Genomic DNA, 16,795 nt, shown 5'->3' with positions numbered 1-16,795 from the left:
CATTCAACTGACTTTTTAAAAATAACTTTTTAAGTTTTCTAAAGGTTATACCATGACTATAACCAAATGAGAATACAAAGGCTGAAACCTGTTCATTAACACATTTTTGTGTTGTGAACTATGTAACATTACGCAAAACCCTTTCTTGGTTTTTAAGTCCACTACAAAGGTGGTGGTGGGGGAGGTGGGGCGCTGGAAGCAGTGGTCAGAACAATTATGATGCCAGAACACCAGATAATCTGATCACCCATCGATGCCAGGGCTTTCCTCAGTCAGTCATCCATTCTCAATTCAATAAATTCAACACAGAATTGATAGAGCCGCACAAGAGAGATAGTCTTCTTCTGCCAAGCATTTTACTTCAGCTCATGCCAAAGAAGATGCAACACACATGCTGTATAGTTGGTGGATCGAAGTGTCAATCCTCCCTCCAATTTGTGGAATTATGAAGTGAATGAATGTTGCAATCATTAAACAAGCTGATCATCAATGGAAAAGTATTTTGAAAATCTAAACTACATCACAAATAATACTTCAGCTGAGTAACCTCTCTAGAGTGGACGACATATCATTTTTGTTTTAAAACAGTTATTAGTCCTAATATTGCTAATAAAAGTACAATTTGTTGAGATAAGTTCATCCAAAGTGCATTGGAGAGTGGGTAGACATTTTGATTGGAGTCTTTCAGGACACTTGCACAGTGACTAGAAGCAATTTTTTTTTTTACATTGAGGCCTCTGTGGGCATAGTCTGAAACACATCTGCATAAAAGAATTTAATATAGCTGCTCAAACATGTATGGTAATGGATAGATTATTTACAAGTCTGGATTTGCAAGTAGTCTGTCTCTTGATAAGACAGTGTTACAATCTATCTCAGACACCTGTAAGTACGGAATTAGTGACAAGCCTGCCAGCAGAACAGGAAATAGCAATGAGAAACAAACCTTCAGTTCACTGGTAAGTACCACATTACTCATTTCATCTGCTCGGAGTGTAAACTCATGCTCTCGATGTCTCATCTCAGCATCAAACTCTGCCAACATCTCCTGAAAGAAAACAAATGTACAAATTGATGCTGAAATGCCAATATTAACTTTAACTAAATGCAGTTTTAAAGCGGAGGATGAAAAACACTTCATATTCTAGTCTTTCCTGTTTAATGAATGCCCTTTGGGGATTTTAAAAACACATATTCCTATCCCATGTACAATAACAATCTCCAATTAATTAACCTAGCTTAAAAATCACTGCCAATTTCCTTCAACAATCTCTATCAAAAAATACAAATCCTCAATTTTGTTCGCCTCTGTCAGTATTTCTTTTCTCTCCACTCCTTTTCTGAAAGCACTGGCTGCTACTAGAAACAGTAGGTGATGACTGGAAATTCACCCAAGTAACTATTCTCCATGTGCGAACCTAAACAGTTGGCAGGCTTTTTCAGTGGACACGCCACATGCTAATCCCTATCCTATTGTCATCTCATATCCAGCTGAATTCAGTAAAAGCAATCTGGAGCATGAACCCTGGCTGATTTTTCCTCTCTCTAGCCCACAGACACAGAAGATAATTGTAGCATTCTACTACCAACATGGCTGGAAATTGGGTATCCTAAACAACTCTGTGCCAGTGCTGTCAACGATCAATAATTCCCTGTGAAGAGGTTCCACCAGATACTTTCAAATGGTAAAGTACTACCAGTGGAAAAGCCATATGTCTCCCATGGCCTTACTTGAATCAAATCTGCCATCTCAGTTCTGGCAATGGGTGGGCTGATCCGACCTGTATTGGCCAGCAAGGCACTTTTTGCATCTCCAATAATGGGGAAAGCTAAAAGTTACAATGACAAAATTACACTTTTTTCCCCAAAAATGTTTTATTCATAAAATTTGTAAAAGTACATTACATAACTATTCAAATACTGGGGGGGAAAAAAAGACATACCCAACGTCGCCTTCATCACAGCAACGCACAGCTTGATGCAGCCGCACACAAAGGTGGCCATCAGGATGAGGGGAACGTTGGGTATGTTTTTTCCCCCTTTATCTAGAGGTTTGAACATCATGTCCCTGTGGACATGGCACATTTTTGATCTCTAGATAAGTGGAAGATGGTTCAGGTGACCGTCACAGCGCAGCAGTGGGGTATGGGCCAGACCTGTGCCATGTAAATCAACACCTGATGACTAGGTCCTTACCCACAAATGGAGAAGGAACGCCGCTCCCACATGCCCAGCTTCACCATGGCTGCTCGCTTCTTCCAGTTTTGGCGTACACCTTTGCCTCTCAAACATATCCCCAGCACCTTCAGCTAATCGGACCTGATGAAGGAGACAAATGATCGGTCGGCCCAGTTCCCAAAGAACATGGCCTCGTCCTTGCCGTGATTTACTTTGGCTCCCGAGGCCAGTTCGAACTGGTTGCGAATGCTTGTCAGTCTGCCAACTAACAGCAGATCCAAGCAGAAGACAGCAACGCTGTCCATATAGAGGGAAGATACGACCCGAGTGCCTCCGCTGCCTTGGATCGACACACCTCTTATGCCTGCACCCTTCCCGATGGACTCGGAAAAAGGTTCAGTACAGCACACTAGCAAGACAAAGGAGAGAGGACAGTCCTGCCTGACTCCAGATTTGATCGGAACACTTTCCAATTCCCACCCATTGACTGAAACTGCGCTACTAATATTTACATACAATTGGACCCAATTGCAGATTCCCTTCCCAAAAACCCCATTTTGGAGAGCACATCCATCATGTAGGTGTGCGAGATTCTGTAAAAGGCTTACTCTTGGTCCATGCTGATGAGGCAGGTGCCCACCCCCCCTGTCCTGGACATAGGCGATTGTATCCTTGAGTAACACGAGGCTATCAGACATCTTCCTGCCTGTACACTGCAGGTCTGATCAGGATGAATCACCAACTCCAGAGTAGACGTGACCTGATTGGTGATGACCTTGGATAAAATTTAGTAGTCCACGTTAAGCAGTGAAATGGACCGCCAATTTCTGATTTCCTCCCTTCCACTCGTAGATGAGGGTGATGACGCATTTCCTCATGGATTCTGACATACAGCTGGCCAGAAGCATACTCTCGTACACTTCCAGCAGGTCTGGGCCGATCCAGTCCCATAGAGTCGAATACAACTTGGCCGGTAAGCCATCACGTCTGGAATTTTACTCGTCTCAAAGGATCTGACCGCCTTTTCAGCTCATCCAGAGTTAATGGTTTGTCCAGACTCTCCCACGTACTGAAGTCTAAAGAACTACATGATAGACAGGAAGGACTGGGAGGCCATGCTGTCTGCAAGCTTCAAGTCATACAGCCCGGCATAAAACAGTTTGCTAATCCTTAGTACGTCAGGCTGCGATGGCATTTTCGAGACGTCTTCTTCGTTCGGGCTGCTGATCAGAGAGCTCAAAGTTACACACTGTACATATACAGCAGCTAGTAGAATGTCAAGTGTTTCATTACTGTTCTGGCAAGTCATTCAGTTGGTGCTGAGTCCATCTCATAGCGGAACTGGCACAATGTGGCATCAATGAATCAGTTTTGCAAAATGTAGAAAGGGAAATTACGTATATTTTAGAAAAAAAATGTTTAAATTTTAAAATGGAAGAAATGTTGTTTTACATTTATTAAATGCAGTAAAACATTGTAGAACAAACCCTAGACACACAAATAATCATCAATTCAAAATAGTTCTAGGGAAAGCAGGTTGTAAAGATCAGAATTCCACTGGAAAGTTTCACAGTTACTGCAATATATCTTTTTCTTTTTTCTCTCAACCATTTGCATCCCCTTCTCTTGTTTGCTCAAGACATTGATTCCTTGTTGCAGTAACGTTTCCTGGGTGTTGTCTGCCCATTCACATAGTTATTACTCATACTCAAACCTTTGTACTGAATATCAGCAAACTATTGAACCATGTGACACATCACAGCCAAGCTAATCATGTTATCACAGGATTCTCTTGCGACAGGGGATTACTGTTTCATGATCAGGAGTGGCAACCTTGGCTAACTGTCTCTCCCTAACCCAAGGATGCTGAGGTGACATCAGTCCAGCAGAGCTCAGTAAAGTCAGCAAAGGCTGCAGCTCAAACCTAGGGGCCTTCCTGGTCTCAGTTACTCAACAAAGCTCTCCTACAAGATGCTGCTGTTTTTAATACAACATTCACAATATTCCATGTGTAAATATTCATTTTGCATTAATTTTTAATTAAATGTTGAAGCTAAAATATTGATTAAAAATATCCTGCTAACTGTGGAAAGTTTGCAGTGCATTTGGTCTGATGTGCGCAGTGTAAACAGATAATGGAGAAACTTAGTAGGGTGTCCTATATACAATATTTGCACCTGTGTGAAATTGGTACTCATTTAGCATTATGCAGAATTAACATCTCCAAGTTACATTGTCACTTTATTTTTTTTTATTTTTTTTTTATTTTAGAGATACAGCACTGAAATAGGCCCTTCGGCCACCGAGTCTGTGCCGACCATCAACCACCCATTTATACTAATCCTACATTAATCCCATATTTGTACCACATCCCCACAATTCCCCGACCACCTACCTATACTAGGGGCAATCTTTATAATGGCCAATTTACCTATCAACCTGCAAGTCTTTGGCTGTGGGAGGAAACCGGAGCACCCGGCAAAAACCCACGCAGTCACAGGGAGAACTTGCAAACTCCGCACAGGCAGTACCCAGAATTGAACCCGGGTCGCTGGAGTTGTGAGGCTGCGGTGGTAACCACTGTGCCGCCTTTCTGAATTGGAGTTACTAAACTTTTCTGGACTTCTAAGAAACTTATGAAGCTTTACATTATACAGTGTGTATTTATACCACATCCATTGTGAACCCTAAAGAGCACACGCACACAGACAGTTGTAACACTGCAGGATCAGGTTACTGATGATTCCCATATGAGTGGTGGTATATAGTGCTTCACTCACACTTGTATACCATTTTTACCTTTGATCACTACATTCTATGCATACACAGAATCATGGAAATTTACAGCATGGAAGGAAGCCATTCAGCCCATCATGTCCATGCCAGCCAACAAGTAGTCATCCAGCCTAATTCTGTATCTGCCTTTTGAAGAATTGTCAAAAATGAAAACATATCTCCTGTCAATTAATAACAGCATAGAAACTAATGACCTCATTTCCACTCTAGGAAAACATACCATAGTAATATGTAAATCTAGGCAATACTTAATATTTCCTTGTAGTGAATTTTTCTTTAACAAATCCCTGGGTTCAGTGATCTAGTGGAGATCACACTGAACTGGAAAAACAGAAATCAAGAGAGCTGGAAAACCTGCTGAATGCAAAATGCAGTAATCAGCACAAATAGCTTCTCCTGTAGGGGCTGGTTCTCAGGCTAATAAAATATTAGATGTTTATACCTTACTAAATAATCTTAGAAATGTGCACACTATTGGCCTTACAAATTATAAGTAACCTACCACTGTAAAATATAAACAATTTAGAACAAGTGAATAAAATCTGTCTGAAGTTTTACAATGTTTAAAAACCCATGCTGACCTGATCACTAGCACAGTGGTTCTCAAACTCTTTTGGTTGAAGCACCCCTTTTGAAATGGATTAGTATTCATAGACTCGCCATCTAAATTATACTCCTAATACAAAAGTGCTGCATGTAAACAGTGTTTTAGTAGTTCTTTTAAGAAAACAGATATTTACTTAGAGTAGCAATTTGAGGACTATTTCGCTGATGTACAGTGATGAGATGAGACAGGACAGACAAACAGCAACAACTTATATTTCTACAGCTCCTTTAATGTTTAAGAAACCAGAGATAAAGGATAAGTGTAACTCCACGAATATTCTAGTGCCTACCAACTCAACTGCTTTTAATGTGGTTAAAGATTGTGTATGCATGCAATTAGCAGGCACTCATTTAATAGATCACATCCAAAACAAACAGCTATTGGACAAATCAGTATTAAAAGTAGTCTCATCCCATTTAGATGCTTAACAGGCTCAAAGCAGGTTATTATTTTAATTAAAAAATAACTTCCCGTAAACATATATTAGTTTCCTTCACTCCAATTTTATTATAGGGTACTCACATGAATGTGGCATTCTTGGGAATATTTTACAGACCTGTGCAAACCCAGCATATTTCCTTAAAGTCATTTAATCATTCAAGGAATTTATGTTATTGCATCATAGTGAAAGATTTAATCAAGTTAAACTGACAGCATTTCCATGATTATATTAATCTCTTGTTGGTTTGATTTTTGTAAGCAGATAATGCTGGAAATACTCAAACAGGCCAGGCAACACTATGACATGATAATAGCACTTGCTCACAGCAGGAATCCAAATCAAATGCACCCTAATATCATAGCAACAGCTGGCTTCCCACTTCCCCTTCCTTCGAAACTAAATGAGAGACTCGCTGCTGTAAACAATGGCAGCTGAGGTGCTCATCACCACAAGGTTGGGTGAACATTCTGGAACTTCAGGGTGGGCATCTTGTCATCGAATAGCTTGGGACCAACACGAACAACCATTAATTTGTACAAAGGGGGTGGCTTGACCTTTTACTACCCCCCCCCCCAGATAAGAGAGATTATTTTGTGGAGCCCCCCCCCCCACCCCACCCCACCGAAAGTCTCTGACCCCAGTTTGCCGCACATTGCAATAACAGAAGTAAAAACAGGAAGTGCTAGGAATGCTCAGCAGTTCTGGCAGCATCTGCGAGAGAGAAACAGAGTTGATGTTTCAAGTCAGAACTTCCTGAAAAATCAAAGGAAGGTAAAAATGTGATAGGAAAGGGGGGGAAGGGGAGGAAGAGCAAAAGGGAAGCGCTGCAATAGGGTAGGGATCAGGGGAGATTAAATGACAAAGATGTCATGGAACAAAAGGCAAAGAGAATGGTGATAGTAGTAAAAGGCAAAGCATTTGTCCAACGAGAGTGTTAATGGCAGAATAATGAACAGCTCTGTCCGAAAGCAAAAACATGAAAAACAAGTTTAAGATCAGCACATGGTAAAAGAAATCTCCCACCCCCTAACCCATCATAGGCCTTCCCTTTTGTTCTTCGCTCCCTCCCCGCTTTCAACAGCATAAAACCCATCACATTTCTACATTCTGTCGGTTCTGAAGGAAAGCCATATCAGACTCAAAACTGTTTTCCTCACCACAGATGCTGCCAGATCTGCTGAGTATTTTTAGCACTTTCTGTCTTTATTTCAGATTTCCAGCATCCAGAGTATTTTGCTTTCATTACGCTGCAATAGCAAAAATTTAGAAAAATCTTGAGATTTCGAAGTCCCAGTGCGAGATCATGAACGATGCTCAGAAATGGCGTCTCTTGCAATTAATTCTCAAGAGGTGGCATGTCTGAAGGCATCCCACTCAATGCGGCTTTTACAAGCCAGAGCAATCTTAAAAGCGTTACAGGCCAGACACAGATTTTGTTGCATGTGATATTTTGTTAGTCACAGTGGATGCACAGTGTAAAATTGAAAACAAAATTGATTTTCAAGAAAGTCCAAAATTGTCCCTTAAAACATGTACTGTAATCATTGTGCTTAATTTATTCTTGGCAAGTGCATTTGATGGGTTCTGCTATGCCAATTTTCCCTTTAATATGAATGGAAAGTTTGCCACCCCACCAAGTAACCCCACATAAGAACTGAGAGCTTAACACAGTCTTGACAAAGATAAGAAACTCTGATTCTCATGGAATCTATACCGTGAAGGAACACTTTTACCTATTTTTCTAGATATAATGTATAATATCTACAGCTGAAACAAACAAAACTCAAATATTGCTATGATTTTGTGCATTGATGTTGCAGCTGTTTTCAAAGTGCAAGATGCTTTCGTCATTGAGGAATAATTCTCTGTGTTTTTCAAATTTGTTGGAATACTGCATTGTAGGTTTTTACAAGGATCTATAAATGAAAAAGGTATTTACTTTTTGATAGTGTAACCTTCCGTTATTTTAATCCTTCTACCCAGTTCTCCACAGCTCATCATTTTTTTTCCTCCAGTGAATAGCTCAGCCATATAGACTAGGCCTGGACAACGTATGTCAGCCAAGAGCGACGTCTCAATTCATTCCATCTTCGCTGCCTCCGGAGAATACTTGGCATCAGGTGGCAGGACCGTATCTCCAACACAGAAGTCCTCGAGGCGGCCAACATCCCCAGCTTATACACACTACTGAGTCAGCGGCACTTGAGATGCCTTGGCCATGTGAGCTGCATGGAAGATGGCAGGATCCCCAAAGAGACATTGTACAGCGAGCTCGCCACTGGTATCAGACCCACCGGCCATCCATGTCTCCGCTTTAAAGACGTCTGCAAACGCGACATGAAGTCCTGTGACATTGATCACAAGTCGTGGGAGTCAGTTGCCAGCGTTCGCCAGAGCTGGCGGGCAGCCATAAAGGCGGGGCTAAAGTGTGGCGAGTCGAAGAGACTTAGCAGTTGACAGGAAAAAAGACAGAAGCGCAAGGGGAGAGCCAACTGTGTAACAGCCCCGACAAACAAATTTTTCTGCAGCACCTGTGGAAGAGTCTGTCACTTTAGAATTGGCCTTTATAGCCACTCTAGGCGCTGCTCCACACACCACTGACCACCTCCAGGCGTTTCCGAGATAAGGAGGCCAAAGAATAGACTAGGAACAACGCAAAGTTTAAATGAGCCTTTTGTACACTGAAACTAGTTGTAAACCCTTAACTTAGCACAGATTACCATTTGAACCGGGACCTTTCTGGTCTTTTTAGCTTTAAAAGCAGGCATGGGAGGAACTCTGTAAAACATCGCTCTGTGTACAGTCAAAAAACAGTTCAAATAATAAGATATTATGCAACTGTGGTTCTACTGTTCCGTAACAAGTGATTCACTTAACTCAGCTACCAGAAGAGGACAGACTCTAATTATCTCTATGGACAGCAAACCTTCAGCAGAATTTTCTTGGGAGTCCTATATTCATCATGAAAGTAAAAGTTTTGACTCTGTGGCCGAGCGTTTGATTTTATGTTTTGTTCTACGACACTACCTTAAAGAAACAATGATAAAGAGTAATCACAGAATGATAAATATTAGAAATAATCTATTAAATAAGGTAACAGTGGCACAAACTTTGGCATTACACAACATACAATTAGATACCACAATGGGAGTGCTAATGTAATGGAGGAATGAGCTTTGATGATTTTCCTTTAGTTCATGCTGGCTTAAAATCAATTTCAAATGTATTGGCCAAACATCTCTGAATAAAAAGAATCTGATTCAATTTAGCTTTGCCACCCCTGCATAGTCTAATGACTATCACATTTAAAGATGACATTAATAACAGTAACTTTGTTGAGAGACTGAAGAGCAGCTATTACACATGGAATTGCACCTCAGCAAGGTCTAAATAGCTGAAGGGCAAGAAGTGAAGGGAAAAAAATACAAATAAAAAAAACTGGGGAAAGAGAACAGGAAGTAACTGATCTTTATGAAACCATACCCAAGCAAACAGTCAACACGTTCAAGAAAAAAAATGAGTGGGGAGGAGAGAAAATTGGCAAGAATTTTTTATTTTTAAAAAAATTTACCATAATCACTGAATTTTACTTTTTCACTTTAGTATATGCATGCAAGCCCAGATCATCCACCAACAGAAGTGCAATATTCCTTCCTGCCGTAACCATGTGCCTCAGATCAGAGTTGAATTTCCAGAGTCAGGAGTAGTTGAATAATTTTAATTGGACTCTCAAGCCTCCACTCAGGAGTTCACCTGGAGATGCAGGGAATGACTGCGACAGGTGTCATACGAGCATACGAATTAGGAACAGTAGTAGACCACTCGGCCCCTTAAGCCTGCTCCGCGATTCAATAAGATCGTGGCTGATGTGATTGCAACCTTGACTCCACATTCCCACCTACCCTTGATAACCTTTCACCCCCTTGCTCATCAAAAATCTATCTACCTCTGCCTTAAAGATATTCAAAGACTCTGCTTCCACCACCTTTTGAGCATGTGAGTTCCAAAGACTCACTACTCTAGAAAAAAAATTCTCCTCGCCTTTGTCTTTAATTGGCAACCCCTTCTTTTTAAACAGTGACCCCTAGTTCTAAATTCTCCCACAAGAGGAAACATCCTTTCCACATCCAATCTGCCAGGACCCCTCAGGATCTTATATGTTTCAATCAAACCACTTCTTACTCTTCTAAACTCCAGCAGATAAAAGCTTAGACTGTCTAACATCACAAGACAACCAAAGTGGTACAGCCTACAGCCTCCAAAATCAACTTTTAACGGCAATATAAAGATTAAACTTTATACAAAAAGGTAAAGCCTGGCTACCCGACCTGAACCTGACCAAACCCGACCATGTTGGGATCGGGTCGGGTCTGTATTCTGCGTCCAGCATTCGGGCTCGGGTCAGGTCAGGTCAGGCTGGACTGGACTGTTTTGTTTCGTATTGTTTTCATTTTAATCTATAATCTTTTTCTGTTTCAATAATATGTTTGCTATTTTCGGGTCGGGGCGGACATTTAAAAAAATTAAAAGGACTCGGGCCGGGTCAGGTTTTAATTTTATACATGAGCCAGGCTTTACAAAAAGGTGCCAGGTTCTTTAAAATTTCAACATTCCTTCCATAGCAAACAGCAATGGCTAGTGGTAATCAGATACTTTAGTGCCCAGTGTTGTTAAATGTGTAAATGGCATAATTTACATTAGATTACACATTTATATCATTTGTATACAGTACACCCATATCAATAGGTTCATGATATATCACCCATTAGTTCCAGCAGATATTGTACATGACCATTATCTTCCAGTCCTCTCTGGCTACAGGCAGGACTTTAAAAAAAAGGGAGAAAGGGTTAGACCTAGTAGTTGCAAGCCAGTCAACCTAACCTCAGTAGTAGGCAAATTATTGGAAAAAATTCTGAGGGACAATATAAATAGTCATTAAGAAAGGCAAGGGTAGTCAGCTTGGAATTATTTAGGGAAGGTCGTATCTCACTAACTTGACAATTTATTTTGAGGAGGTAACAAAGAGGGTCAATGAGTGTAGTGTGTTTGATGTAGTCTACATGAATTTTAGCAAGGCTTTTGACATATGGCAGGTTGGTCAAAAAAGTAAAAGCAATAATGGGATCCATGGGAAGGTGGAAGTTGATTCTAAAATTGGCTCGGTGGCAGGAGGCAAAGGATATTAGTAGACTTGTGTTTTCATGACTAGAAGGCTGCTGCTTCCAGTGGGGTATATATCAATGATTTAGACTTAAATGTAGGAGGCATGATTGAGAAGTTGGCAGATGATACAAAAATTGGTCATGTAGTTGATAGAGAGGTAAAAAGCTGAAGACTGCAGGAAGATGTCAATGGGCTGGTCAGGTGTGCAGAAAAGTGGCAAATGGAATTCAATCCAGGGAAGTGTGAGGTAATGCATTTGGGGAGGGCAAGCAAAGCAAGTAAATGGTAGGATACCGAGAAGTGCAGAGGAACAGAGAGACCTTAGAGTCCACAGATCCCTGATAGTAGCAAGATAATTAGATAAGTTAGTTAAGAAGGCATATGAGATGCTGTCCTCTATTAGCCGAGGCACAGAACATAAGAGCAGTGAGGTTATGCTAGAACTGTAGAACACACAAGTTAGGCCGCATTACAGGAAGGATGTGCTCGCACTAGAAAGAATACAGAGGAGATTCACGAGGATGTTGTCAGGGACTGAGAATTTTAGCTGTGAGGAAAAATTGGACAGACAAGGGTTGTTTTCTTTGGAAGAGAAGGGAGCTTTAATTGAGGTGTATAAAATTATGAGGGAACTAGATATAGAGTGGATAGGAAGGACCTATTTCCCTTAGCAGAGACGTCAATAACCAGTGGGCTTAGCCTTAAAGTGATTGGCAAAGAATCAGACAAAAATTGAGGAGAAATTATCTCACCTAGAGGGTGGTAGGGGTCTGGAACTCACTGCCTGAAAGGGTGGTAGAGACAGAAACCCTCATCACATTAAAAAAAAAGTTGGATAAACATCTGAAGTGCCATAACCTATGGGGCTATGGACCAAGAGCTGGAAAGCGGGATGAGACTCTTATAGCTCTTTTTCGGCTGGCACAGACACAATGGGCCAAATGGCCTACTTCTGTTTCATATATTTCCTATGTTTTTCTAGGCTTCAATTTGTAAAAATGGGCATGGACCCAGCAGGATGACTCCCCAACCCATTTCCTGCCTCCTCCTACCCCACTTCTATTGAAATGAAAACAGCAGAATGAGGACAGCACATCTAGGCCAGACAGTTTACTCAGGATGAGAGTATAATGCCCAGATAATCCAGTCATGAGGAAGACAGTTATAACTCAATTATCAAGTAATTGTTTTCCACTATTACCCATTGTGTAACCTCCATTTCTATTGAAAATGCAATTGGCAGGGGTGTGAACCATCTCTGGATTCCCACGGTCTTCCCTCAATTCCTGCATCAATTGTGCTGCATTACAAATTGTTCCAACATTGTCTCCATTGAAGCGACCTTACTATAAAATGCACCTCGCATGCACAAAAACAAAAGTCTGTCCCAATTCAGGCTGGCCTCAATGAGACAATGCTCTGCACTATGCTTTGGATGAAGTATTTTCTGTAGCAACAGTGAAAGGACGATTATTCTGGCAGAGTGTCCCTGAAATAAGGTTTTGAAAGTTGCAATGCCGCAGATGCAAATTAATGGGCAAAGTATGGTAATTTGGCTCAACATAAAGCAAATACTCATAGAAATGAGTGAATAAACTTTTCAGCTAATGAAAACTTTAGTTGGAAAGGCCAAATAAATATGCAGATTTTATTAAATCAGAAAATGCAAGTTTGGTCAAAAAATTGGGAATCAATAGTTTTGGTCATTAAGGATAAAAGATTATTGAATCTAACAAGTTTTATCAGGAATGTGCTCAAAATGCAATCACTGAGAATTGGAATACACTCCTGAAGGCAAATGCTTGAATTAAGCTCTTCAAGAAGGTATGTGTCCATGGAGATGGAACAATACCAAATCGTGACCAGTGGTAAGGATAGACACTTCCCATTCTTCCATGTTGCTCGGTCCCAAGGAGCAATGAATACATTCAATGAATTTTGGTTAGTAGTTCGCAGTTGTATTTCTGTTCAAATTTATCATCCTTTTTTTTTTAAAAATGGCTTTCAGATTACACAAAGTAAATCTTCACAAGGAGGAGATTTTTGCAATATGAACTGCGATGTCAATTGAGTTATTAAAAAATTCTAACAATGTGTGCAAACCATTGCTACATAAAATAATCCATTGCAGGATCTCCTTCATTTACAAAAAAAGATATAATATGCAGAAATGTATTGTTTCATTTGTTGTCTTCCCAATAGATATTCCCTGCTTTCAGCAGTGTGAGGGATGTCCAAGCTAAAAATAGAACACTTCCTATTTCAGGCACCAAGGGCTGAATTTTCAGGTGTCGAAAATACTGGCGCCAGCCAACATACCAGTTTCCCAAAACATTCCCGGTGCTGGACTGTTTCACCATGGGCAGGGGAGGGTGGCCACGAGATCCCACCTGATCTATGTGTTCCCACGTGTGGCTCTTCATGAGGTTGGCCACTCTCTCAATGAAGGAACTCATGCGCTCATAGCCCTGAGCCATTGTGGCACACATGAGCTGGATGGACTTTTCCATTTTCTGCCCACAACACGGCACTGCCTCAGGGAACTGCGACATAAAGGAACACATCTGCAGCACAGGCAAGGTACAATCTTCTTTTGCAATGCTTTTTAGAAGCAGGCATCTCCAGCCTACAGTTCTTGTCAAAGCCAGGAATTATAAATGAGTTTAAATCCACCAATAGGTGCATTTGTCCAGGAACGCCACAGAAGCGTATTGAAACCTCTGAGCCACTTTTTCTTCACCGCTTGACCCTTCCCCATAGTAGTAATATTGTTTGAGTTTCTTTGCCATGCAAGAAAACACCTGTTGAGCACAGGTATTTAATTTAGTGTCAGAATGTTGTTCGTTTGACTGTGCTTCAGCCCAGAATAGTACATCTATTGCTTTACTATAAACTTTGTGGATTATAACATGTTGAGATTCAAACCAAGTGATTAAATCCATCAATCGTGTAGCATTCTTGGCAACAAACAGAACCTCCTCATTAAGCTGAGCATCATTTAGAAGGGTTACATTGTTAAAATATGGTGTTTTCGGTGTCAGTGTGAGCTCTTCTGAGACGAAGTCTGAATAGTATTTCAGGTGAGCTGCACGATACTGTACTGCCCAAAACCAAGAATTCCAACATGTAATTACTGGCTCTGGAGGAAGAGCAATGTTTTACTTCCCAATTCCAGCCATTTCAGCTGCAATTGCAACATGTTGCCTGTATTGAAGCTTGTGGCTAGGACATTGTTTGAAGATCTTTTTAATGCAGCTGACCAGTTTGTCGACTTTACCAAACATGCTTTTCCACAGCTTACGGACAAGAGCAATTATATTTGCATTACATGTGATGTGATATGGACAGCACTAAAGACAATACACCTTGGAGCAGATGTGCAAGATTTTGGTCATGCAAGTTGCATTGTCACTAATGATAGAAGACACTTTGTTGACTGCACCGTATTTTGAAACGGTTTTGACTATCACTTAGGAAACTTGTGTAATTAACAAACTTCTTAGTGGACACAGTTTGCGAGCACTGTTATTAGCTTTCCTGACTATACATCTCCAACCAGACAAAAAAAATCAAAACATAGCATGTAGCAAACAGTTGTCTTGCTCATCGCTAGCCTCATCACAAATAATTATAAGTGACTTGCGCGCATTAACATGAGATTTCATCTCCTCACAATGCATAGCAAAAACCTTTGGTAGTTAGTCCGGTCATAGTTTATTTGTACTTGGCAAGCAACCAGCATTTTGCACATTATATTGAATGAGTACCCGCAGCTTTCAGTGAACAAGTTTTTCCAACGGTATGGTGGCATTTGCAAAAGCATCCACAAGATCTATCGTAACCAACTGACTATTTTATCAGCCGTCTGTCAACTTCTTAAAAATGATGAAATCGTTGCTGTTTTTTTTGGGTGTTCATTTTCCAGCAGTGCAGGGTCAGATGCTCTTTCTGGTGTGATGGCTTTCAGACCACAAGTGGTACTGAACCGTTGCCCGCCATGTGTGATCCAATGAAACATTCCAGTCTGTACAAAACAGTATTCCACCATCAGCATGCAGAATTTAGCTTCCAAATTCTTTTACTCGATGTGGTACTGTAACGGTTGTGGCTGTTTTTGATTTGCTCATTCTGGCATTCTCACTTGTTTGCTAATACTTGAGACTACTTCTCTCAAAACTGAGCCAGAAGCCTTCCCTCATCTACCAATCAGCAAGTTGATCCTAGTGTCAAACACAAATGCACAAAGTTCATAAAATGGCCAATTTCAGAGTCATGAATTTGGTAGGGCCCGACATATAGAACACATTTAGCAATAATTGGTGGCAAGTCAGCAACTAAAACTTCAGATTGCAGCCTTTTGCTCTCTCCTGCCCAGAGAACCTTGCAGATTATGTCTTGTACAGTCAACTTCCTTCTCCGTCCACCCCTTTTTTCCGGGTGAAATGAATCCGAACTCCATTTCGCCATAGACCAGCGTCTCATGAATGTTATGCGGGTATATAGGAACAAGAGTAGGCCACTTAGTGCCTTGAATCAGTTCTGCCACTCAAATGAAATTGTAGCTGATCTGTGACCCAACTCCATTTACCTGCTTTTCCCCATATCACTTGATACCTTTGGCTCACAAAAATCTATCAATTACAGGTTTACAATTAACAATTGATCTAGTTTCAATTGCAGTTTGCAGAAGAGAGTTCCAAACTTCTATCACTCTTTGTGCGTAGAAGAGTTTCCTAATTTCATTCCCGAAAGGTCTGGCTCCACATTTTAGATCATGCCCCCTGGTCAGAGACTCCCCAACCAGGAGAAACAGTTTCCCCCAATCTACCCCATCTATTATCCTTAATATCTTGAAACGGTCAAGCAAATCACTCCTTAATCTTCTAAATTCCAGGGAATCCAACCCTAGTTTGTGTAATCTCTCCTCGTAATTTAATCCTTGGAGTCCAAATACCATTCTGGTAAATCTGTGCTGCACTCCCTCCAAGGCCAATATATCCTTCCTAAGGTGAGGTGCCCGGAACGGTTCCCACTATTCCAGGTGCGTATTACCAGTGTTTTCTATAGGTTAGGTACTGGTTAGATGCAGAATAAAACCCTTTCTACTCAGCCCCAATCTCAAGAGACCATCCTTGTGCAGTGTGATTGGCAAACTCATTTTTTCCACTTCTGCCTATTAGTGCCAAATTAAGCACCGTGTTCTACAGTGAGCCCACGTCCACAAGGAACGGGATTAAGTCTATTGAAACTAATTTCAGAAGGGCTCATACAGGCAGGAGAAAGAGACTGGAACGAATTTGAACCTGGGTCTCAGAGGCGAAAAGTGAGTGCACCACCAACTGCACTACCTAGTCTACCCACGACATTTGCTACGAGTGCACAGTGCGTTGTGACCATATGACATCACAACAGGGAGAACAGCTCATATACATGTCATCAGGATGCTGCACAATAATGCCATGACATTTCATGATGCAGCCACTACCATAACGTGCTGCTTCTACCAGAACAGCATATTTACTAATTCTAGAAAGTCAGGAAGAGGGAATAAAAATGGTGTTGTTTGGCCACTAACCTTAAAAAAAATGTGGCAATTTATCTTGATG

General features: G+C 41.0%; 1 protein-coding gene across 4 annotated transcripts in view; it reads right to left on the bottom strand.

Moving 5' to 3' along the window:
• The window catches only part of ccdc57 (coiled-coil domain containing 57), a 199,656-nt gene that overhangs the window by 156,081 nt on the left and 26,780 nt on the right, over positions 1–16,795 (bottom strand). For all 4 annotated transcript variants that reach the window (XM_068058163.1, XM_068058165.1, XM_068058166.1 and 1 more), the window contains exon 4: positions 947–1,048. In XM_068058163.1, coding sequence (XP_067914264.1) covers positions 947–1,048 — 102 coding nt within the window. The remainder of the gene's footprint in view (positions 1–946; positions 1,049–16,795) is intronic.

This window comes from Heterodontus francisci, chromosome 26 (genome assembly GCF_036365525.1).
Source record: "Heterodontus francisci isolate sHetFra1 chromosome 26, sHetFra1.hap1, whole genome shotgun sequence".
NCBI classification, from domain to species: domain Eukaryota; kingdom Metazoa; phylum Chordata; class Chondrichthyes; order Heterodontiformes; family Heterodontidae; genus Heterodontus; species Heterodontus francisci.
The sequence above is the reverse complement of the archived record's forward strand: the minus strand, read 5'-3'. Positions and strand labels throughout refer to the sequence as shown.